General features: G+C 37.3%; 1 protein-coding gene across 11 annotated transcripts in view; it reads right to left on the bottom strand.

Moving 5' to 3' along the window:
• KHDRBS2 (KH RNA binding domain containing, signal transduction associated 2) overlaps window positions 1-23,714 on the bottom strand; it is a 360,694-nt gene that overhangs the window by 36,366 nt on the left and 300,614 nt on the right. For 10 of the 11 annotated variants that reach the window (XR_004355952.1, XR_004355950.1, XR_004355949.1 and 7 more), the window contains exon 8: window positions 12,719-12,777. Coding sequence is in view for 2 of the 11 variants with exons in the window: in XM_032682290.1 (XP_032538181.1) it covers window positions 12,719-12,777 (59 nt within the window). In the remaining 9 variants the exon portion in view is untranslated. Of the gene's footprint in view, window positions 1-12,713; window positions 12,778-23,714 lie in introns of all 11 variants that reach the window. The other variant, XM_032682291.1, reaches the window with a different exon arrangement.

The following is a 23,714-nucleotide window of genomic DNA, read 5'->3' as shown; positions in this document are numbered from 1 at the left end:
CTCATTCCTAGAGGGAATCAGTCTCCATATAGTGAATTTAAAAATCCTCCCTCTGCAATATGTTTCATTACACCCTTTAAAAATGGCATTTTGCTGTAAATTTGCTGCAGCTTCAATTACCCTTTGCTGAAGTGTCACTGCATTTGCAGAGAGGCCTCAGGGAGAAGTGAGATTTATATGGAAAAGGAGAAGCTTTATTTATATAAATGAAACGACTGAAGTAGTAAAAATACTCACTAAATGTACAACACAAAGACAAACCCATTTCTTGCTTCCTTTCAGTCCCCTCACGGTCATCTGGACAGAAACACCTTCGTATAAAGGTGAAATGTGCAGTATTTTTGGTAGTACTCATGCAGTGAAAAATGACTTTATATTACCAACTGGAGGAAGCTGTTTTTTCCTTGACTGTTCTTAAAGCAAATTGCTGCTCTTGACAGAGTACAAAACTAGAATTGTAATTTGTGGTACAAGTCTCTTTTTCAGTAACATGGTGGACCTATTTGCTTGATTTCAAACTTTAACACCATTATCGACACCATGGTTGACAGCTAACAGCTCCTGTTGATATTGCACGATAGACCCTAGTGTACTAACAGGTGAATCCATAGCCAAAATACAGATGAAACTTTTGGGATTACGGCATTCAAGTGGGAAAACACTGGCATCTACCACTCATACAGCAGTAAAGGATTATATATTTATTGTGGAGAAAGGAACATGATAGGGAGCAGCACTATCAAGAGTCTCTGAATCACACTATGCCAATAAATAACAAGATGGAGCCACACCAGAAAAGAAATCAGATTACTAGTGGGTTTTTTCCTGTGGGGATTTTTAATGAACAACAATATATCTGCATGCTAGTAATTAAAGGTTCCTTGATGTGCAAAGCTGGTCTTTCGTGTCTCCATTTCAGAAGTCCAATGTAAGCTTTCTTCTTTCAGCATCGAGGGAAGAAATGGGGCTTCTGAGAATGGAAATCTCTTGTCTTCAGGAACAGTCTTAGAAGACTGGAGTGATATAGAGTACCTCAGTAGCTTGTTGGATAGCAGAATGGTGGAAAGACTGATTACCAAGCTCAGTTTCACTGTGTTTGAGAACAGGAGAACAGTGGAGCCTGTCTCTGAAAGACTGTACCAAAGAGGGACAGAAAGAGAGCCTGGATGTATTTAATCTTAGTGAAGTCACATGTTAATGAAGTGGAAACTGAGAGGGATTTCAGGTGAAGAGCAGGTAATAGGTGTAGCTTTGGAGATGGAAAGGTAATTGGGAGAACTGCAAGTGAGAGACTGACCAAGAGCTGAAGAAACGTGCAGGGCAGTCACTGTGTTTTAATGCTGATTCTTTTTCCTTCTTCTGATTCCTGTTGAAAGAAACTCTGTGCAGTCTGACCTTTCTCTTCCCTCTATGACGTCCAGACCCCCATCCAGTCCTTATGCCATAGCAGGCTCCACTCATGCCCTGTCCTTTTCACTTCTGACTGTCCTCAGTGCTATCAGGTGTCAAAGACTGTGACTGAAAAGAAATCCACACAGGCAGCTTAATAACTGAGGGCAGAGGGTCCAGTTTTTTCAGGAACTTGGTGCTATTTCCAACTTTGACATTCTAAGTTAAGCAGAAATACTGTATGTTTTGCTTTCAGAAACTAAAACTATAAGTTATAGCAGCATGAAGGAAACCTAATAGTGTTTATATGTGAGGAATCTGAGTGTGCTTAGGCATGAGGTTTCCTGCAGGTGTGGTAACAAGTGTTGTAGCTTCTTTGATAAGAAATTAAAGAGATGGGCAAAACCCTTTTAATTACACTGCATACTTTCAGTTTCCTGTATGCTCCCTGTCAATTGGTATTTGAAGCTCACCTTTAGGATATAAAATTAATTATTATCACAGTCAATCAGCACCCTTGGTTTATGACTGATTGAAATGATATGTTAGTATTTTTGCACTGCTTTTTATGGTTCAGATCGACTTCTATTTATTATACTGTGTTCATTGAGTTATATAAATGCTTTCAGTATCTATTACAGACTATTGATATATTAGTTGAGGCTATCTTTGAAGATTATTGTTTGATCATTGCTAGGAGACTCGTTAGCTTTAATCTAATGTTTAAATACAAAATTATAGTTAGATTTTTTTTCTTACTGGAGAGTCAGAATGAAAATAGATCATACCATTTTTAACCTGAGAATTTCCTCTGAATATGAGATCTAAATGGTAACATTTATAGCACAGAGAGAGGTACATATGAAGTTGTTTCTGTCTTACTATTTTACCTACGTATTATTGAAAGCACAGAAAAATTCAGTGGCTCATCCATGTGGCTATCATCACATGCTTAAATGACTTCAAGTACAAGATTCAAGAAAAGCACATATTCAGACTTTTTTTTTCACTTTTCAATCTGCATTCTGCAACTTTGTAATGGAATTTTCCAGCATTGAATAAAACTCTTTGACAAATGCAAAAAGGGAAACAATGCAATAATTAAAAGGCAGATCACATTAATGGATGCTTTAAAATAAAAAAAAAAATATTAACAGCATGTGATTTACATATGAACGTGTTATTTTCTAATATTTTTGTATTTATATTAATTGCGTAGTCACTGTAATAATAAAGACCCGATTACTTTTTCTTCCTAATAAATTATTTAACGTCTGAGTATTGCTCACAATTATTTGGCACAATTTTATTAATCTCTGGTAAATTATTTTGGACAGGTGGCCAGGAAGAGATTAAAAAGAGCTATTCTGTTCAGATAGTTATGATGTATATAACAGCAAGTAGTATAATGGTTTAATTTAATTTTTCACTTAGCTTTCAGTATTTTAGAAACAGAAGTTGCTTTTAATTCAGAATAAAATATTTTTATTTCCTATAAGCAAAAATCTTCACCATTTTTGCAAGGTCATTTATACTGCATGCACGTGCAGAGAGCATGCTGCACTTGGGATGGAGCTCAAGTAGAATTCAGGAATTGTGATTACTAGCTCTACTCCTTGTTTGCTCAGTGACCTTGGATAACTGTTCAATATTTTGTGGTATGGCTTCCTCACTGGTAGAATGAGACAAGAATACCTATCTCCCTGGGGTGTTCTGAGATGTAGTTAATTGCCTGAGCAGTAAGAGAAAAGTGATATAGATGTGCTGAACAGAAGACCCAACAGAAACCAGACATATTGCTTTAAAGTGAGAACAGTGAAAATTAGAATGCTTTTCTTTTGATAATTCAATTTGTGCTGTATTTCGAGTAAGCCTCCAAACTTCTCCCTCCATGAAAAGATGGATGGAGACAAAGTACTAAGCAGTGGATGGAAAATTTGCCCTACACAAGCTAATGACTGAAGCTCAACTAACATTGACAAAGCAAATGTTTTGCCCCATAAATCCACACGGAAAAGACAGCAGCAGTTTTCTTGTGTCATAATTGGACAAGTATATATTATTTTAGACAAAAATTCAAGAACAAGTTTTTGTCTTTTTTCTTTTTTTAAGGAGAGCATCCACTTATTTTTTTCACTCTTACGGTCTCTTCTTGCTTGTCTGCAAACCTTGCAAAACATACAGGATTTTCTGACCTGACATCTATGCATTTTATAATTTGTGAGAAGAACAGCTGACTATCTTTCATATCACAAATGGTACCTTTCTTCTTTGAAATGTGGAATCTTCAGAAGACAAAAAATGACTTCAAAACACAGGCTCAAAACCATTATGCTCAAAACACCATGCTCAAAAACCTATAAAAACCCCTATAAAAACTATATATAGCTATATAGCTTAAAAACTGGAAATTAATGGAAAACCTTGTGGTTTAACAGTCTAGTTTCTGAACATGTCTGTAGCTGTTAAAAAACCCCTGACTACTGCCCCTATGCTTGACAGTACCTTCTCTTCAGGAGGGCTAACAAATTAAACTGCATGACTACTCCATATCTAGTATTGTGAGCTTCCCTGGCCTAATCAGGTGGTAAAGAATCACAGACATCCTCCAGCTGACTTAGCACTGAAGGAGATGAGAAGAGCTTGTGCATGCCCCTCTGCCAGCCCCCCCTGCAGGTTAAGTAACGACAGCAGGAGCTACAGAAAATGATTTCTTGGAAGACTTCAGCCACTCTTGCAGTGAATACCTGCCACAGGCAGGAAAGGAGCAGCATCAAAGTACATCAGCAACTAGTTTGGGAAACTGTAATGCAGGGAGGAAACAGACTATTATCAGTGTTGCTGTGAGGCAACTGTGAATGTGACAGTGTGAGGGAGTTTTGTTTTTCTCTTCAGTAAAAAAATTTTTCTACTACTTTATGGTCATGCAACATGAAATGTGCAGTGGCATATTGCATCTGGAATTAAACAGATGCACATCAGTATTACAGGACTTCTGTCTTAGATTCTCCAAGTCTACAGTTCCCACGGTGCAAGGCAGGGAAATTACATTTGAAATATTACATAGGAAAGTTTTGCATGATTTACTTATGCTAATTTTGTCATAGAAAATGATTTATAATTCAGGAGTAATAGAGGAAGCACAAGTCACTATAAATTAAAATCAACCTATTTTCTCTTGCTACATGTGGATTTTTTCAGTGTTGTAGCATAATAACTGAAATACTAAAGTTTTAGAATATACAGACAGTTAAAAGAATGCAGTGGGTTTAAATAGGGAACTTTTGGAAGAATTATAACCTAATTATAACACTGACTTGACAAAACAGCAATAGCTCTAGTACTGTCCCCACATTAGTCATCATAGCTGAATTAAAAATGTGTTCCTTTCCCCACAAACTTTCAAAATCATGCTCTTATGAAAATCATAAATCTCTGAGGGAGTGAATGCTACTTGGGATACAGCTAAGGTGATTCCACCAGTAAAAGAATTGATAAAATTTTGCAAAAAATCAAGAAAATACTTTTGACAGTTCATTCTGTCCCACAGTAGGAACAGGATCACTGCTATCAGTAAGTATAGGAATGACTGAAATAGAAGATTAAAGAAGGGCAATTTATTTGGTATATCTTCTATCCATATGCAGTAGAAATCTTCACTGTCTCCTGTTTCCAGTGAAAGAAAAAATAGAGCACTGTACAGGAACACTCAGCAGCACTTCTGAGTTCCCAGGGCCGGGAGTACATCTGCCTTGTGCTCAGGAAGACACCAGATGCCTCTATCACCCCAAAATATCATGCAGGAGCACAGCACACTCCACAGAACCATGGCATATATGGCAAGGTTGTTAGCTGGGACAGCTTCTATCAGGACACGTGCTATATCAAAGTTAGCACACAGTGCATACAAACAGGAACTATCTGCAGAGTGAAACAGCTGATGCTGAGGACTGTTGATGTTCACACTATATGGCTTCTAGAGATTTTTTCATTTCAGACTGGCCTGAGTTTGAGCCTCTGGAAGTGAATTTTCACAAACAGTTGGGATTACAATTTTTGCTTTAGTTTCAAACTAAAAGTCATGTACTTTGAAATCATTCAATGATGCAGAAAGAAGAAAAAAATACAGAAAATTGGGAAATCTTTTTCTAAAGAGCATTCCTGCTCCTATGCTAGTGTAGAAGCACCCAGCTGGGCTAAACAGTGGGCCAGGTGTGTGCTCTGTCGAGACACTGCAGAAAAACTCCACTACAATGGCACAGTCTGTGTCCTGTTGCTTCTGAGATGATTTATTAACGATAAGATGGATTAGAAAGTGGTTGGATGGTCACATACAGAGGGTAGTGGTCAGTGGCTCAGAATCCTGATGGAAATCAATAACAAGTAGTGTCCTCAGGGGTCCATACTGGAACCAGAGTTATTTAATATCTTCATTAATGACACAGACAAAAGAATCAAGTGTACCCTCGGCAAACTTGCCGATGACACCAAGCTGAGGGGTGCGGCCCACACATCTCAAGGATGGGATGTCATCCAGAGGGACCTGGTCAAACTTGAGAAGTGGGTTCATGGGAATCTCAAGCAGTTTACCAAGACAAAGTGCAAGGTGCTGCACCTGGGTCAGGACAACTCACAGTGTCAATAAAGGCTGGGGGACGAACAGATCAAGAGCAGCCCTGCCTGAGAAGGACTTGATGGTGCTGGTGGATGAGAGGCTGGACGTGACCCAGCAATGTGCACTTGCAGCCCAGAAAGCCAATTGTATCCTGAGCTGCATCAAAAGAAGTATGTTCAGCAGGTCAAGGGAGGTGATTCAGCCCCTCTACTCTGTTCTGATAAGACCCCACCTGGAGTGCTGCATCCAGCTCTGGGGTCCCCAGTACATGTAGGACATTGAGCTGTTGGATAGAGTGAAGAGGAGGGCCACCACCTACGAGGAAAGGCTGAGAAAATTGGTCTTGTTCAGCCTGGAAAATAGAAGGCTTCAGGATGACCTAATTGTGGCCTTCCAGTAGCTGAAGGGAGCCTAGAGGAAAGATGGACAGGGACTTTTTACAAGAGCATGTAGTGACAGGACAAGGAGAAATGGCTTCAAACTGAAAGAGAGGAGGTTTAGATTAGGTATTAGGAAAAAATACTGTACTGTGAGAGTGCTTAGGCACTGGAACAGGCTACCCAGAGAAGCTGTGAATTCTTCATCTCTGGGAGTGTTCAAAGTTAGGTTGGATAGAGCTCTGAGCAACCTGGTCTAGTGAAATGTTACCCTGCCCACGGCAGGGGAATTGGAACTAGATGATCTTTAAGGTCCCTTCCAACCCAAAGCATTTTATGATTCTGTGATTCATTCTAAGACCCAGACAACAAAGTTTTCTTTGGTATGTTGCAGTGATATTTTCAAACAAATACCAAATATATACACTCCCATGATATAAATGAATAATCCGTGCATATTAGTAAGCCTTTGTTAAATAGTGTTAGTAAAGATCTTGTCTGTAATCACAAGTCAAGTGAAGTCAAACACTGAAATTAGGAGAATCAGACCTATGTCTCTTACATCTGCATGTCAGTCACTGTGAGCTATTCGAGCACTTGATTTCCTACATTTGAAAATTTAAATGGGACTAGGCTAGAAAAAAAACAGGGTAAGAAACCCTTAGCATGCTGAGCATAATGAATATTAGGACCAATAATCTACAATACCAAAGTTATTAAAAATGAGGAAGAAACTTGGACTCAATAGCTGAAAAAACGTCTTATCTTCACCTGCAGAGAGCAATTGCTAAGAAGTGCTTTTTCAAAATGTACAAATATTTTTTCTGTATACATTGTGACATGGCTTCATTTACTTTGTCATTGCCATAGATTAATCACTACAGGATTTATTTCACACTACGATGGTAGTTACTTGAGTTTCTCCATGAAATGAACATGCGTATGTCTTTTAACACAGTATGAGAATTTATGTCTGCTAAGGTAACATCTCTTCAATCAACCTATATATAAGAATTCCTGAAGTTTGAACCTTCCATTTATGCCTTCCTCCCCACATTTCATCATTATATACTTAGTTTTACTTATTCAGCAGAAACTATCATTGTTATGGTTAAAAAACCTTAATTTACTAGATAATACACTTTTAAGGACAAACACAGAATGAAGAAAATAAACAATACAATGAAAATGTGGTGGAATATTGCTGTACATTTTTAGTTGTTAGCTCTATAAAGGTCTATAAAGAATTTGTTTATGAAGTGCTATCTCTGTAGAGCATTACTTAGTAAACTAATTGTCACCACAATTGCAAAGCTCTCATATAGAGTAACTGGCAGGGAATTATTTGTGAAATAGTCAATTAAATCATAGTGGCAGCATTTTACAACTTAAATTATGTCTTACATTAAAAGGAATTATACTAAACAGTTACACTCTCCAATTTTAATTAAAGATGGAATTATCCTAAAGCCAAATACCCAGTTGTTTGCGAGCACTTAATGCTAAACTGGAGTAGAATATGCACCACAAAACATGGTCATTAGAGAAAATCTGAACAGCTGAAAATTTCTGGTGAAGACAGAAAACAAAACAATGTCTCCTTGATGCAACAGCAGCACATGTAGTAAACAGCCTTGCAAGCTTCTCCTGAAAAGCAGCAAGGATGTGAGTGGAGTTCATTTATGCCTTCCCTCTTTGTGTAGGTGGCAAGCTACAGATTAACCTTCCTAACTCTTGCCTAAGGAGTTTGGCAGGTGGTGTTATTCTAATTTAATTGTGGTGGTTTAGGAGGTTATAGACTTTAACCCTATCCTTTCACCCTCTACCTAAGGTTTCTGCTTTTTTGGTAGTAGCAGCAAGAAGTCTGTGTGTACTAGCCTCTCAGATACGGCAGTTCATGACCTGACATAAAAACATAATTGCCACCATTTTCAAGTAACACACAAGGCAGGATATGCACCAGGCTGTGAACTAAAGCATCTGACAACAGGCACACTCTCACTGCTATGGCAGTCTCAAGCTCTGGAAGCAGGGGTGGGAGCCTCTTCAACCTTCTGCAGCAGCAACTGGCAGAGCCTACTGCTGGAATCCCCAGCCTTTGGAAGAACAAAGCCAGAAACAGTAGCTGATAAACAAAGCCTTGAGTGCTCTGATCAGTACAAGGGTGAAAAAGGGTTCAGATGAAACAACTGTGAGGCAGGTCAGATGAAATTAATACAGCTTCTAAGGCATTAGATGTGCCTTGCTAGCAAGTCATACTCTCTGTTATCTTTCTAATGTGGCCTAACAGACCCCAACACTTTATCAAGAATTCTGTTTCCTCTAAAGAAAAACAAAACGGGGAAATGGAAAGAGAAAAGAGAACGTGAACAGTTTACAAAGGGCTTTTCACGTACAGCAGTCCTGTCCAGTGAAGCTGCTTTTTGGAGTTGGGCATGATATTACATACAGGAAGGAAAGGTACCAAATTTTAGGTGTACATTATATCCTAATTGATTTATAAGAAAAATCATTACATTCATGTTTTCACTAGATATCTCCTCAGATGACAACACTGCCAGAAGGGAAATGAAAAAATTATTAAAGCATAATGAGATCAAGGAATATAAACCTTTTTGTTCATAAATGAATCCAATTTCATGCCTTTTCTTTTAAAACATAAACATCAAGTTAACGCGACACCGTCACCTTAGTTTAGACTCCTAGATTTAAAATCTTATCTGCAGATATAAAAACCTTTGGTGGCATAAGTATCATGAATGTTTATTGAGTCTGATTAGAGGTGAGGATGATTTACATTTTTGAAAACTGTACAGTACTTTAAATGACTGGTCTTCTATCTTTAAAGAACCTGCTAAAAATATTTCTTTACAACTCACATGAGGAAGCCTATAAGGGCTACATCCCCAAGAAGATTTTCAGGTTTGCGTCCCAAATTTATGTTTCTCAGCCTGGAATGGTGATCTTCAAAATTTCTAGCAGTAGCTGCATAATCCTGATCCTATAAAAAATTTGTAGGAATCTCATAATTCCTTGGTAGTGTATTTCCATGTGCCCAGAGACTGCTGCAGGGAATGCTTTGAAGTGTCTCTACTTTGATCCTTCTGAGAGACTGGGTGACAAGCGTGTCAAATCACAATAGAGCTTAAGAATCTAACTACACGAGAGGGTTCTGTGCTCTGAATTTTCATTCATGGAACATCCCTAAGTCATGGGAAGTAGTGTAAATTTATAAATACTCCTTTCAGCTGACTTTGCTATTGTCTTGGGGGGTTTCCTTCGTTGGATTTGAACGGGATGGAATTCTCACAATAGAAAATGAAAAAGTTGTTAAGACAGTTTAGCTGTGGATTTTGGAGCGGTGAATAGTGTGTAGGAATCCATCTTGCCCAGCCTCAGATAAGTGACTTAGGTCCTTTCTTGTTTAGTACTTCCATCTAATTAAAAGAGATGTGGAACTTCCTGAGGATTAAATGGTGTTTGGGTGGGCTCTGCTCTGAAACACCCTGTGATTTCTCCAACCATACTGTGAACAATCCATAAATCTTTACGAACTTCTGCGGAAACAGTTTCCCTAGTCAGAATTCTCCACAAGTGCTTCTAAAAGGAGCACAGAAGAACCTATGAGGCAAAACCCACCTGCTACTTCTTAGGAGCACAGATAGAAAGAGAAGTCCTAGGAGGCAGCTCATAGAGGAGTACCATATCATACGGTGCTGTATAATACTTAGCAAGTAATACAGAGCTCTATTTCATACTTTAAAAAGATTGTAAGTACGAAGTAATGTTACTAGTATTCATTGCTTCATGGAAAATGAAAGAAAACCTTCTGAGGATTGAGAACTGACCTCCCTAAAAATAAGCTGGAAGCAAGAGGATGCATGGGAGAAAGTAAAGAAATGCCTAACTAGTAAATCTTTGATAATTCAGATATTGTTATTGGAATGGATAAAGGTGAAAAGACAAGTTGTTACACAAAACACCTAAGACATGACAACAAGACACCAGTTCTATGTTCATGTACCATTTGTATGCAGTCATTCAGTTTGGGGGAGTTCTCAATTGCAGAGGCATGCCAGAAAGAATTGTAAATGAGGAATATAGCCTTGTTATGGAAGGTAAACAAAGTGTGAAACTGAACTGAGATGAAAGACTGTTGATTTCTGCAGGATGGTGAAAAATGAAGGGACAGCTGATTTTATACAGTGGGATGGATTCAGGAGACACAATGAATTGCAAAACATCCTGAAAACCAAGTAAAAACTGGGAACAGAGAATTAGGGTAAATTTAGGTGAGAGGATGATAAAGGGTGATGCCCCAGATCAGATACAGAGGGAACATCAGTGTATGCACCAGGAACTCAGAAAGTAAGGAAGTTAAGCATATATTCTACAGCTCTATAGCTCTGTATATTCAGATTACCTCCTCAGATAAATGGTGGTGACTTTGGGATGGAGGAAGTTCACACACAGATTTCCAAAGCACAGAACTAGCGAATTTACTAATCTGCTAAAGTAAACGAACCAACAGGAGCACAAACACTTACACATAAACATATTTGTTTTCAGAAAGTAGCAAAATTTCAATTTGAAATATTATTCCATGTTTATTCTAGGTTTTTGATAATACTGTTTCTGATCTTTGTACTCAAATGCCAGCTCAAAAAATAGTTCAAACAAAACCCAAAGCAAGTCCACAGTTATCAGCTATGTATTTTAAGACAAATCTAGTAAAGGAAACTCAGGCATTTTGAATTTGTTTCAGCTGCTGAATGGAAAGAAAAAAAAAAGGAGCTGCATGCAGAACATAAATTTAGTCATGACGCCACTGTACGAACACTTTGTAAGCCTTAGCTAATTAGTCCATTCAAAATCCCTGCTGGGAAAACAAGTGATATTCTTCTGGTTTTACAAATGAGAGATTGGAAGGAAAATGACACTACTTTAAATGTCTAGCCCAGACACATAGAGATTCAGCATGGTGAAGTGTAATTAAAAGTTAAACAGTGGGTAATTCTTACTGCTGAGCTCAGACTATGCTTTTCTGCATAGCCCAAAAGCTTAGCCATGCATTCAGGAGAGCAGTGGAGAGGGGAAGAAAGATATTCCACTGCAAATATTAAAAATGCATATGCAAAAAGGAAAAAAACACAAAGGGTAACCAAATCACTCACATTCATACAGATAAGTTATTATTATTACTTGTTTAGCATTGAAAATGTGCTTGACTGCACATTATATTATCCAAATGTATTGTGAGAACTGATTATACAAAGAAATTAGTTATTTTAGATTATGCAATGCAACCATTTTGACATCTCAGTAATGTCTATTTCTATACCAATACAAAGGAAACTGCAAGTTTGCATTACAGTGACATTTACTTCACAGCTGCATGAATAAAATTATTTCAAGCAGCAACCCTTATATAACCCCTTAGTGTAACTTTGATTTGCAGTACAATTTCCAGCAGCTCTCATTTTCACAATGCTTCAGAAGTCACCATGTAGACATAGGATACCTTATTAGTAGCAGTAAATCAAGCATGACATCTCTCCTGAATATCCTAGGGTCACTCTTTAAGCTGTCAGTAGTCAGCTTTGCTCTATTATTTCAGTGAAACTCTCAGAGTGAGATTCACTCTGCCATCTGATGGTATAGTCTAATGATAACTAGTTAGGAAAACACGGATCAAAGCATATCACTAATAGCAAGCAACCTAGAAAATGGTTTGTACTCATTGGAGCAACACTTCGTTTCCTTTCATGCTCTTGGTTCCCATGAACTGGAACTTTTCCAGCTCAGACACAGACTTGGTGAGGAAGTGCAGAGTACAACTCTCCCTCGTACTGCTTAGCGTGGCATGAGATGCTCCCTTATCTTAGTACAGTGGGGGTTCCCATGGTGTTACAGCACCCTTTCCTTCTTTCCATTTTGATTAAAGACTACATTTCAAAATCTCACAAACCTTGCTGGTTGAAGTGATGCACATGACAGCAGCAGATGCATAGTACTGTCGGCACATCAAGTAGATTGGAATTTAACACTGTGAAATATATTCAAGTGCTAATCGGAAACTTCAGTGTTGCTGAAGTTCAGTTAAACTGACCTGTGACTGTGAGTAATTGGCTTTGTAATTTTAATTGAAATTGATAAGTCCAATTTTCTGGTCCTACTTCAATAAGTCAAAATTCACCCTAAAGTTACACAAATCTATTTTGTTTGATCTCTGTAAAAGCACAGAAAGAAAGAAAAGAATATGGAAGTAATTTCTGAGTTGTCAGTGACAGATATTTTCTTTTGATTTCACACTTGCTGAAGGTAGAATATACCTTACCGTAGCTGTCATAAGCCTCTTCACTTGTTCCATGACAGTAGTCATAATATTCAGGCACACTGTAACAAATTCAGAAAGCCATGTCACTATTATCCTGGGTAACCAACTCAAAACAAAAACAGAGTGCAGCAAATGGAATGTATTTTAACTCTCTGACATGACAGTAAAGTCCAGTTAGTTTCAGGGATAGCAAGTGTTTAAAAACATGAGGGAAAATGTATCAGTGACAATAACGGCTGTTATATAGTACATCACATTTCTTATCTACTGAGCATAAAACAAATTTGATCCGAAATATGTAAACCTAGGAAATGTGACAAAGACTGAGAGAAATTCTATTTGCAAAAATAAGGTCTGCAAAAAGACCATCCACTCTATCATTCAGTATTGTTAAACTGCCAAAAGAGGTGCTAATCTCATTTACCTGTAATTCCAAACATTTATGTATTATCAAACTCAGCAGAGTTTGCTTTCACAAAGCTGACTGTATTGCATGGTGTGGAACCTGTAAACTACTTATATTTACCAAAAACACTGATAGCTTTGAACCTGAAGAAGAAAGCATGATTCCACTGCCTGTAGAAAGAAACCTGATTCTCCACAGCCTTTTTCCTTACAGTTATTGGATAGCCATGGAAAGTTTTTATACAGTAATCAATAAAACACATATTGAAAGAAATGGGGTCAAGGACTGCAAAATCAGACTTATGAGTCTCAAACTCACTTTTTCATTGTTTTCAGAAATTATATAAATAACATATTAAAACATTACCAAAATATCTTAGATAATAGTTACATCCTGATAATCAGCAATTCCCAGCTATTATGTGGAGTGGACATCCAGAAAATTCAATCTTTAAGACATAATTAAATGGAATTATTCACACTTTCAGTTTACTGCTACTATAATTTATAGTTTGCACTGTGGTTTTGGTACCTGATACCAAATTCAAGATCAGACTACTTTGGTTCTTGGGTACCAGGCAGACATAACAAGAATCAGTCTCTGCCCAGAAAAACTAGCAAACTCCATGAATTCTGCTACATTGTACTTCTTTGATCTGCAGTGAGCCAAAGAGAAAATGTGGCACTTTCTCTGTGTTAGTTTTCAGTTGCTGTCACTTTTGCTTCTTTTTTCTTGGACACTGTGTGAGATAGACTCACAAAATGAACAGAACCAGGCAATCAGCTCAATATTGCATTAATTATAACATTATTGCTCAGGCCATCTTCCATATTGGATTACTATTTTAAAAATATTAGTTTACCCTTAAGAGAGAAGCTTAGTTGACAGTGGAGTGCAAGTAGAAATATTTCACAAGTGCAATAGAGATAAACATGCAATCTGTAACAATTATTTTCTTAAACTAATTTTGACTTCTTTGTTCACAAACAACCTGTAATCAGATTTTTAATTTCTTGAACTTAATAGCTATCTATATGATTCTTGGAATAATTTCTGAGAATAATTCATGCGCTCTATCTCACTTGAGACCACTGATTGTGTGCATCTGATACCTGACAGTCAAGCTGTTTTGAATTGTGTCTGGCTAGGCACAACTCTCACAGTCAGTTTTCAGCTACAAATATCTGTGGCGTTTTTTTGAACTGAAAATGCAACTATAATTGTTGTGCATTAATTTCGTTATTTAGCCAGAAGTCATTCATGTGAGTGAATGAATTATGCTGATGTCAGTATCTCAGAGAGGTGAAATCCATTTGCTACAGTAGTTGCAGAAGGTGGCCATACAAATGACATGAAAGTAATACTTTTAAAGATTTTTCCCAAAGCCAACTGAGCTCTGCAGAACATAATGACTGCAGAGCATTGACTTCCTGGATAATGAGAGCCATCTAGTTCCTTGAAAATTAATTATCCAAATTTATAAACCATCCTATTGAAATGGTGCAAGAAACATCTTCTATTTGTAGAACGTAATAAGCATTCTGTATTATTTTGCAATGATTTTAGTAGCCAGTTAAATGAAATTACAGGATTATGTAAGGTGAACTAAAGCACTGGCAGCATTAGGGTTAAATCATGTATCTAGTCATATATACAAGGTTTATGGTTTAGACCTAAGAAATTACTTGCAATGTTCAAAACAGGGAGATGACCTACCACCCAGATCTGGCAGACAGATGTATGAAAAGTCTAATTTAAGAAGCTGCATTTTGGCATACTGCCTGCTTTCCTGGGTAGAGAAGGGTGGTGGACTAGTGAGTGGTGTTAGAGGAGAAGGAACGCAAAAACTCCCATCTTTTGCCAGCAGATAAGAAGCTGATATTTCTTCACAATACATTTTTACAAACCAAAGCAGCTGCAACCGAAGGTCAGCTTTAAAAGGAGAGCATTTGGGACCCAGTCCAAAGGCCAGCAAGTTATCAACAGCAGTGCTCCTTTCTGTAGTCACTGAGCAGGCCTTGAGCTGTTACCCATCAATGTAACATCCAGCAGAATGCAAGACTTGCAACAGCAGTTAAAAAATTCATTGCTACATTACTGTTGTTGTACATTTTTATTAGAGAAAAAAACACACAATCATAGAGAAATTAAGGATGTGAGATAAAAATCCTGCAGTGAACATTCGGAACCAAAATACACTATCAACAGAATACTAAGTTAATACACACACCATTATAAAATAAGAGGCATTGCAACTGTAGAAAGGAAGTAAGTTGTTATATACTGCATATTTGATGTCTGTGAGCACAATACTTACATTCCTGAAAACACATAATTCATAGCACAATACATGATTGTCATTCAAGTTCTCCAACTTTATTTGCCACAATAAGACATCTTTTTCATAGATTTGAGCCAAAATAGCATTTCAAATCCTCTGCCAACTCATATTAGAAAGTGTTTTGAAGAATACCTAAGTGAAGAAAACTTATTTCTTAGTATGAAATACCAGATTTAAACTCATATTTTGTGAGTCAGACTGCTTATCCATTAGTCTGCTCTATTTTAAACCTCTCTGAATATTCACTATAATCTATGACATGAATTTAGTTGTAAAAATTTTTCTGTTTTTTAGCAAAGTGAACAATGAGTGATGTTTATAAAAATGTGTGATAGATTATGGCTTTACAAACATAGTTTTTTTTTTAATTCTTAAACTACAGAGAGATATAGTTCATTTGCATTATAGCCAACTGAGAAGGAAACAATCAGGAAATACATTCAGCATAAATAAAACTTGTTTATATAATTTTATAGTTCTCAGACTGTTCTTGGAAAATACAGTGATCATGAGCTCTAGAAACCTGTGACTCTCTTGGCAGTGCTAATTGGAAACAAAACACCATTATCTGTCATTAGCATTCATTACTTTCAAGCAACATAAAATGTAATTGTACATGCACCCACCTGAAAGCAGGATGCAATACATTTTACAAAGCAGACAGGATTAACTCATTACCAACTTCTCAGCTTTTATGTGCACTGTACTTTAACATCAGGCTTCTGAAACAGAGATCTTGATATGCCATAACTTAGACTTGAGTAGCTTTCTATACATAGCACTTGCGGAAAAATTGATATACACACGGGCATGTATCTCAAAAGTTGTTTAACTGGTTTTGTATCTGAGAAACTCTGATCTCTATCTACATCTCTATCTATATGAAACTTTTACAACAAAGATATATGACTCTGTCCTAATTCCTATTCTGTGTGTAAGGAGATTAGTAATATGTATATGGTTAATCTTCATAACTGTAACCTATTTAGGTTTATTTTTTTAACTTTTTATTTTGGTTAATGTTTTTGAACCTGTTAATTTTAAAGACTTCGGATCAAAGTTTCTATAAGTTTGTGATCTCTTCTTCTCATGCTGATAAAGCCAGATCAGTTTAAAAAAAACAACAACAAAAAAAAACAGACCAAAAAACCAACACAAGATGTTCCTTATTTGAGAGATAAGGGTCCATTTAAGTGCATTCCAACCTGAATTATCTAGGGCTCCTATGATATGACAAATGTCCAAGTAGAGAGACTGTATCAAAATAGCAACCTTAAAAGCCAAGAGAGGCTTTTAACCTCTTGTTAACTGGTACTTTTTCAAATTGACATTAGTTAAAGGAAAAGCAAATTCCAGTTTGATTCTGTCAACACCCATAGGAAACCACACAGCTTTTTACTCAAAAGGCTGGACAGTGCTCTAAGGTGGTTTAGGCAGAGAACCACAAAAAAAAAGAGTTAAGATTGAAGCCACAAAACTGTGACTCTTGGGTCAGCAAGTCACCCAGAGGAAGTGTGATGTTCACCACTCAGAGGTCAGTGGGGTTAGGTACAGAAAATCATGACAGTAATGAACAGACTGCATTAACCTTTGACCAATCTCTTCCTCTTCCAGCAAGAAGCTGCTGGCAAAACACCCTGGGTTAGCAACATTACCATCTGGTTCCCTGGCTGTTCTTACAGCTGCAGTAATATAAGGCAGCAGAACATCGCAAGAACTAAAGAATTCAAGTGCTTCTTGTTCCCTCATGCTTTTTGATTGTGTGTGGGTTTTGTTTAGTTCTTCCTTTCTCTCCTTTTGTTCTTTGCTTTTACCTGGTGAAAGGTGCATGTAAGCTTTTATTCTCTAATTGTAGAGCACAAAATGTGGTTGTAGACATACAACGGACTCTCTAAAGCCAAAGCAGAAAGGTACAAGAAAGAGTTCACCTGCTTTAAAAACTGCGAATATGTGAATCTGTACAGGAGAAGTATGTTCTGTAGTCTATCCTGATATATCCTAAAAAACTGAAAGCCTTTGATTAAGACCTGTTGATCTAGATTTAACATACATATTTTCCTGTAAAAACATTTTTTTTCTTTCCTAATGGTTGTATTTTTTAACTCAGAGAGTATATTTTAGTATAATACAGGAATCTTTTATTCAGAAATGTTTGGGAAAGATCTGGTCAATTTAGAAAAGAGCTTTTTGATCAACCTCGAAGTTATAACTTTGCCATTAGATCAGGCTTCTTTTGTGAAATAAATGAATTGGTCCAAACTAGAGATTCAGCTGATGCCAGTGAAGTTCTACAGTTCAGATTCATAACGAAACAGATTAAAAACTTCCACACTAACCTTTGATGAAGTAAAAATAACTTGAGATACTTCCATCTTTGTGTTGAAGTACTCAACAATATGAGAGGGAAACAGTATTGTAGTTTAGGACTGGCACTCTTGAGGACATATTCCCAGCCTTTGTCAGTTTGTAATCAGCATCTATACTTCAGACAGGTACAGATAAATGAACCTTTATCACTCCTTAGAGATATATCCCAGTCATGGTTACCTTTAGACAACAGATTCTTGAATCAAGCTAACACCTAGGGTAGCTCACAGGGATCCCTAAAGCAGGGATTCAGTATTTTAGGGGGGGGACAACTCATTCTTTTTCACATTCTCAAATGGATCCTTTGAAGTCTTGGTCTCCTATATACAATTATCTCCCTCTTTCCTTACATAATTTCTGTTCAGTAATCTTTGGAGTTTCCAACTTCAAACATGGATAGGTGGTACAAACAGATATTCAGCTCCTGTGTTAACAGCATCCTGTCTAATGTTACGGCAGTCATTTTACGTAAGACTGCGTTTTTAATGCTTCTCCCTCCCACAGAGAGGGAGGGAGTCAGCAGGATTTAACAGACTGCTGGCCATGAAAGAAAAGCTATTTACACAAAGCAGTACACTTCTGCTTGGAAGACAGGTGAGCAAGACTCGCATTCACATGAATTGCAATACATGAATAAATTTTTAGAAAATAGTATTTCACAGTAGAAGTGTGTGAATAAAGAAATAATCCTTCCAGGAATCTGAAACTCACTGGAACATCTCTACCTAACAGAGCATTATACCTATAGGGAAGATGACAAATCTTTTGAACAAAGGAACTTCTCATAGGATTCAGCCTTAAATCACAAATACAGTCCTTTACTGAACACATCTTTAGAACTAATGGAATAATATGGTGAGTATTTTGGACGATAGTCTCCCTTTCTCTGAAAGATCAAGTATGATTGTAGCCAATATTTTTAACAGAAAAGAATGTCTCCATTACCAGATTCCTGGATTTATTTATTAGCTTACAATAGGACTGAAGTTAAACTAGATTTCATCTGTCTCCAGTAATTCCATATGTTTGATTTCACACTACTGCAAATCTGAATTAACAAATATTATAACTAATGAAGGCAGAATTATACAAGCATAGAAGTAGAGAGCCATCATAATTGCAAGATGACTTTGAGTTCTGAACTTCTTGCAAAATACGAAATAGAAACCAATCTGCCATTTACTAGCACATGGCAGTTTTTATTCATGCGTTCTACATTACTCTGTCATTTTCTCATAGACACAGAATTATGACCAACTGTTTCAGAATATAATACAAAATGTCTGCGCACACAGTATTTGCAAAGGGAATGACGCAGAATTTTAGGAATTCTACCCAGTTTTAGAGGTAGAACTTTTCTCTACTTCAGAGTAATGAAATTTGATTCCATTTTGCTCATTGAATCAAATAAATGAGAAATGGCATTAGAAAACAGTTTCTGATGATGAATGCCATAACTAGATTGCTGTGAAGATACATAAAATGTCATAATCTAGGCTTCCTGCCTTGATTGATTTCAACAGGTTTGAAATAAAATACAGGGAAATCTTCATTTATGGACAAGCGGATATAAGTACAAAGACAAAATGAAATATGACAAAATATAAATACAATGCACAGTGTTTAAAAAGTAAGAGAGTGAGTAGTAGAAAAAATAATAATTAACTTATTTTGCAATGAATTAGTGTAACCACTCTACCTATTGCAGCTTGGACTACATTTGTCTATATATTTTACTATCTAGTAATATTTTGATGGTGAGAGAATTGTGCAAACCTCTCATCATATTACCAAAAGATGATATATGATAATTTATTAAATTAATTAATTAATAATTATCCACATTCCTGTCTAACCATTATTTTTAAACTAAGGACAAAATTCTTTCATTTAAGTATGGATAGGTCTCAACTAATCTGCTGGAACATTTTACAAAGCAAGTAGTCAAAACCAGTGGGATCACTGGGTAGAGTCTACCAAAGAACATGTACGCCCAGCTGAACTATGTACTGCTGTCTTTACAAGTATACTAGTCTGTTATTTTACTTGCAGCACTGTTTTTGAAGAACTCATCTTAAGAAATAGATGTACATACAAATTCTTGGTATCTGGAGGTCAAGCAAGGGTAACCAGGATGAACTGAAGTTCAGGAAAATATACCCTGCTGATGCAAATAATTCCTGCAGATATGATATTCTTATGATATGGATAAAATATTCTTCCTAAATCACTTTGCAGCATGTCTTTGCACTGAAGTGATTGTACTGTAAGCCACATAAGTGACACAGACTGAATTGTGGTCCATGTTCTATTCCTGCATATCAGATCAGAAATAAGTAAGTGATCCCTTAAGCTCCTGTACTAGCAGTCCACACTGCAAAAAAGGAAGCTGTAAACACAAGCTGTACAGTAGATAATATGAACTTTGAAAAGAAACTTTTTTCCCTGCTTATTCTTGTTTCTATTGCAAAGCCAATAACATGTAATATATTCATCTTCAATGGCTGAATATGCTTTTGAAATTTTCTGTGGGTATGAGTCCTTAGAAGAATGTGCATCAGAATTGTAAAGCCTATTACAGGTTGAATTAATAGGTATTGTTATGAACATAGGATAATACTACATATAATACTACATTAATATGGTCATAGCAGCTATCTGCCATAGCAGGAAAGTGGACACAAGCAACATTTTTCTCCTTTTATTTCTGTTACTAGTTTTGAAAAACAGGAGCCTAATTTGGACATTGCACATGACAGCACAGCTATAGGTATGATAACTGTATCTTTTGAATTAAATATAATTAACTTAGATGAAAACTATCAGTCAACTTGAGTTTCTCTGTTACCTTTTCTTTTTCTCTTCTTCAGTTCTCTACGATAATTCCATTTGAGCAGTTATCTAACACACAAGGCTTGAAGTCTTCAGATCATGTAAAAACTTAGAATTTATTTCAGACATATTAATGCCATCTTTCTTTATGTTAAAGTATAGATTCTGCACTACCACTGACTTCTTAGAAGGGACGTTCAGAGATGACATGGCCTATAATATGCAATTCTGTATCAGAAACAGAAGTTTGGTAGTTTGCTCAGCAGATGCAAGATGGTTTTGCAGTGTGGGTTTGACAGAACAAAAAGAAGTCATTGGCCCAAAATGATTGGCGGACCAGCACAAAACGTGTAGCCAGAGGACTGCTGCCTATTGCATGACATAAATTACTTGCAAGACTAACAGTAAATATTTTGCCAAGAATTGCTTCAAGGCCCTAACACTGGGTTACTGCTATTAGTGATGCAGGGTCCAAGCATGCAAGAGAAATGCTCTCATCTTGCAGTCATAGCGAGGGTGACGGTATGTCACAACAAGGCCTCTGTCGCTGTGGGATGGCATCTGTAACAGCAATGTTGTGCACTATTTTCATCTGCTTTTAACACTGCATTATTTATTCTTCTCGTCAGTAAGTGATGGGTTTCCCGATATTTACAAGTCTATTTCCAGCCTAAGATGGGAGCCATAGACTCTTCTTTCTTTAGAAAGCACACACTCAGCAACTCATTTTGCTGCTGAATTATGTTTTTAACAAAAGTCATACAGAAAAAAAGATAGAAGGAAAAGCCAAGCAACCAGACCTGGAAGCCATGGTCATTATATCATCTAACTGTTCACAAAACCCAGAACTCATGTGTGAGCGTTCATGTCAGACACTGTGGAACAGGGAAATAATATCAAACTCAAATTTTAAGCTTCATCAGACAAACATCATTGGTTTCCTTTGCTCTTACATGTCAGGCACCACTGTTTACACTACATACAGCTGGAAGATTTATGTGCAAGTGGATTAAAGAGAACATGCCCTTCCTGATTCATACCGTGACTGGCCAGTGAGTTCCAGATTTCCTTAGTATCTCTTTTGGCTGTGAGACATAGTACCTTTGAAATGAAACTGTTCAGGCTGGCAGAGACACAAAGGTCACTGGAAATGACTACAAATGTGGTAGCAGAGCTGAAGATGGCTGTGCTGGCCATCACAGTTCTCAGGTAATTAATCAGCAACTGAACCCAGTTCTGTCAAATTATTCTGTTGGTTTTGGCTGAGGAGTTTTGCCAGACTTTGCATGTGGTACAGACAGATCTCCTAACAACCTCTGAGTAACCAAAGAGGCTGATCTTCTAGATCTCCTCACAGAACTTTTCTCCTTTTCTCCTGTGACCTAGTGAACTTAGGCCATGAATCCTGAACAATGGAAGTTCCTGCTAAGAAAATAAAAAAGTGTATTACATTTTGAAAACTTTAAAGGATTCTCCTACATCTTCCATGTTACAGCTGAGTTGGAAATTGACACTTCTACCATTTTGCATAGCATGTCTAGGATTTAAATTTTTAAACAAAGTTTTCAGACTACAGGTTTGGGAGCTGGCAGAAAGGTTTTAAGTGCCCTCTGCCTGACTTTCAAGTGCATAGGGAGTAGTGTATGAAAATTACAGCTACTGAGTATCTCTTAGTTTGTCTGGACAGGCAGACGCTCTTATCACTGACAGCCATCTTCACAACTGCATGGATGGGAGAGGAAGAGAGAGGAAAAAGAGACTTTGTGGAGACTTCATGGAGAAATTCAAAGTACAGTGCAACACTGTGCATGGGAAGTATGTCAGATCTGATGTCTTCTCCTGCCCACTGAAATGGTTGTTTCCTTGCTCTATTTGGTATTGGACAAACTAATTACCTTAAAAACTGTATTTTGACATCACCATGAACAAATTTCTAAAATGAGTGCGGATTCTAAATGTCCTCAGTAAATGTGTAGTCTTTCACGGAATACTGTCAATGGTTATAGACACACGTGGGAAGGGCAGCTAGTTGTTGTTCAGTTAAATCTCTGTCCTGAGGTTCCATCCTATGCTCTGGGTTGTCATTACGGGACAGGAAGACAAGGAGGAAAAAGATAGCTTTATAAATACATATTCTGCTACTTAAAGCAGGACATACTTCATGCAATATAGCCTGTATTTGTCACAGCCCATAAATCCCATTTCTAAAATGTCTCCCCAAACATAATAAGGTACAGATGGCACTTACCATAATGAGAGTCCTTTTCTCTTTCTTCAGGTTGCTTCTTGTGTCCATTTCAAAGTGTGCTTGAGGTGCCCCTTAGCTCATTCAGCCATACAGACTTGTGGGTTTCAGTGCAGCCTAATTCTGAGGCTCTGTCACAATCTCTTCCACAAGTGATCCCATCCCACTATTTTTAGCCTAAAAATTGGACTGCTGTTGTGAAGGACAGAGCTTTTTGTCTTGAGAAGTTCATTAGAGAAGTCCATTAGAGAAGGACCTATACAAAATGTACTGTTGGACTTGAAACACCATCCCTTGACCTTTAGTACAGATTTTTAGATAATTTTGCATGAAAGTAGAGCAGCTGAATGGCCCTAGGGATTGAAATATATATGGGCAGAAAGACCCTGGTGAGCAAATGGGAAATAGATACAAGAAGACAAAGGAAGACAAAGGCAGGGGTAACAGGTGGTGGTGGTGGTGGGCTGCCCAAACACTATCTTCACTCTGTGCATGGGGTAAGTCGGGGAACACGGTATGACTTACTATACTATGTGCTCAGCACACTGAATTCAGCTTGCGTTCAGACTGTCCCTCCCAACCCATGTGTTCATGACCCCCCATCCCAAGACATTCTTCTGTTTGAAGCAATGAAGAGAATAAGGCTTGGTCAACGCGCACAGGCAGACAGTCAGACAAGAGTTTGCACCTGCTCTAAAAATTTCCACATTGGTTCCTTAATGAACCATAAAAAGCAATGGGCAACTCTGCCCTTAACAAGAATAGAAACCTTGGCGCTGTGCATTAAGCCACTAACTACAATTTT

The sequence above is a fragment of the Chiroxiphia lanceolata genome, chromosome 3 (genome assembly GCF_009829145.1).
Source record: "Chiroxiphia lanceolata isolate bChiLan1 chromosome 3, bChiLan1.pri, whole genome shotgun sequence".
NCBI lineage: Eukaryota > Metazoa > Chordata > Aves > Passeriformes > Pipridae > Chiroxiphia > Chiroxiphia lanceolata.
This window is presented reverse-complemented; position numbering and strand designations above follow the sequence as displayed.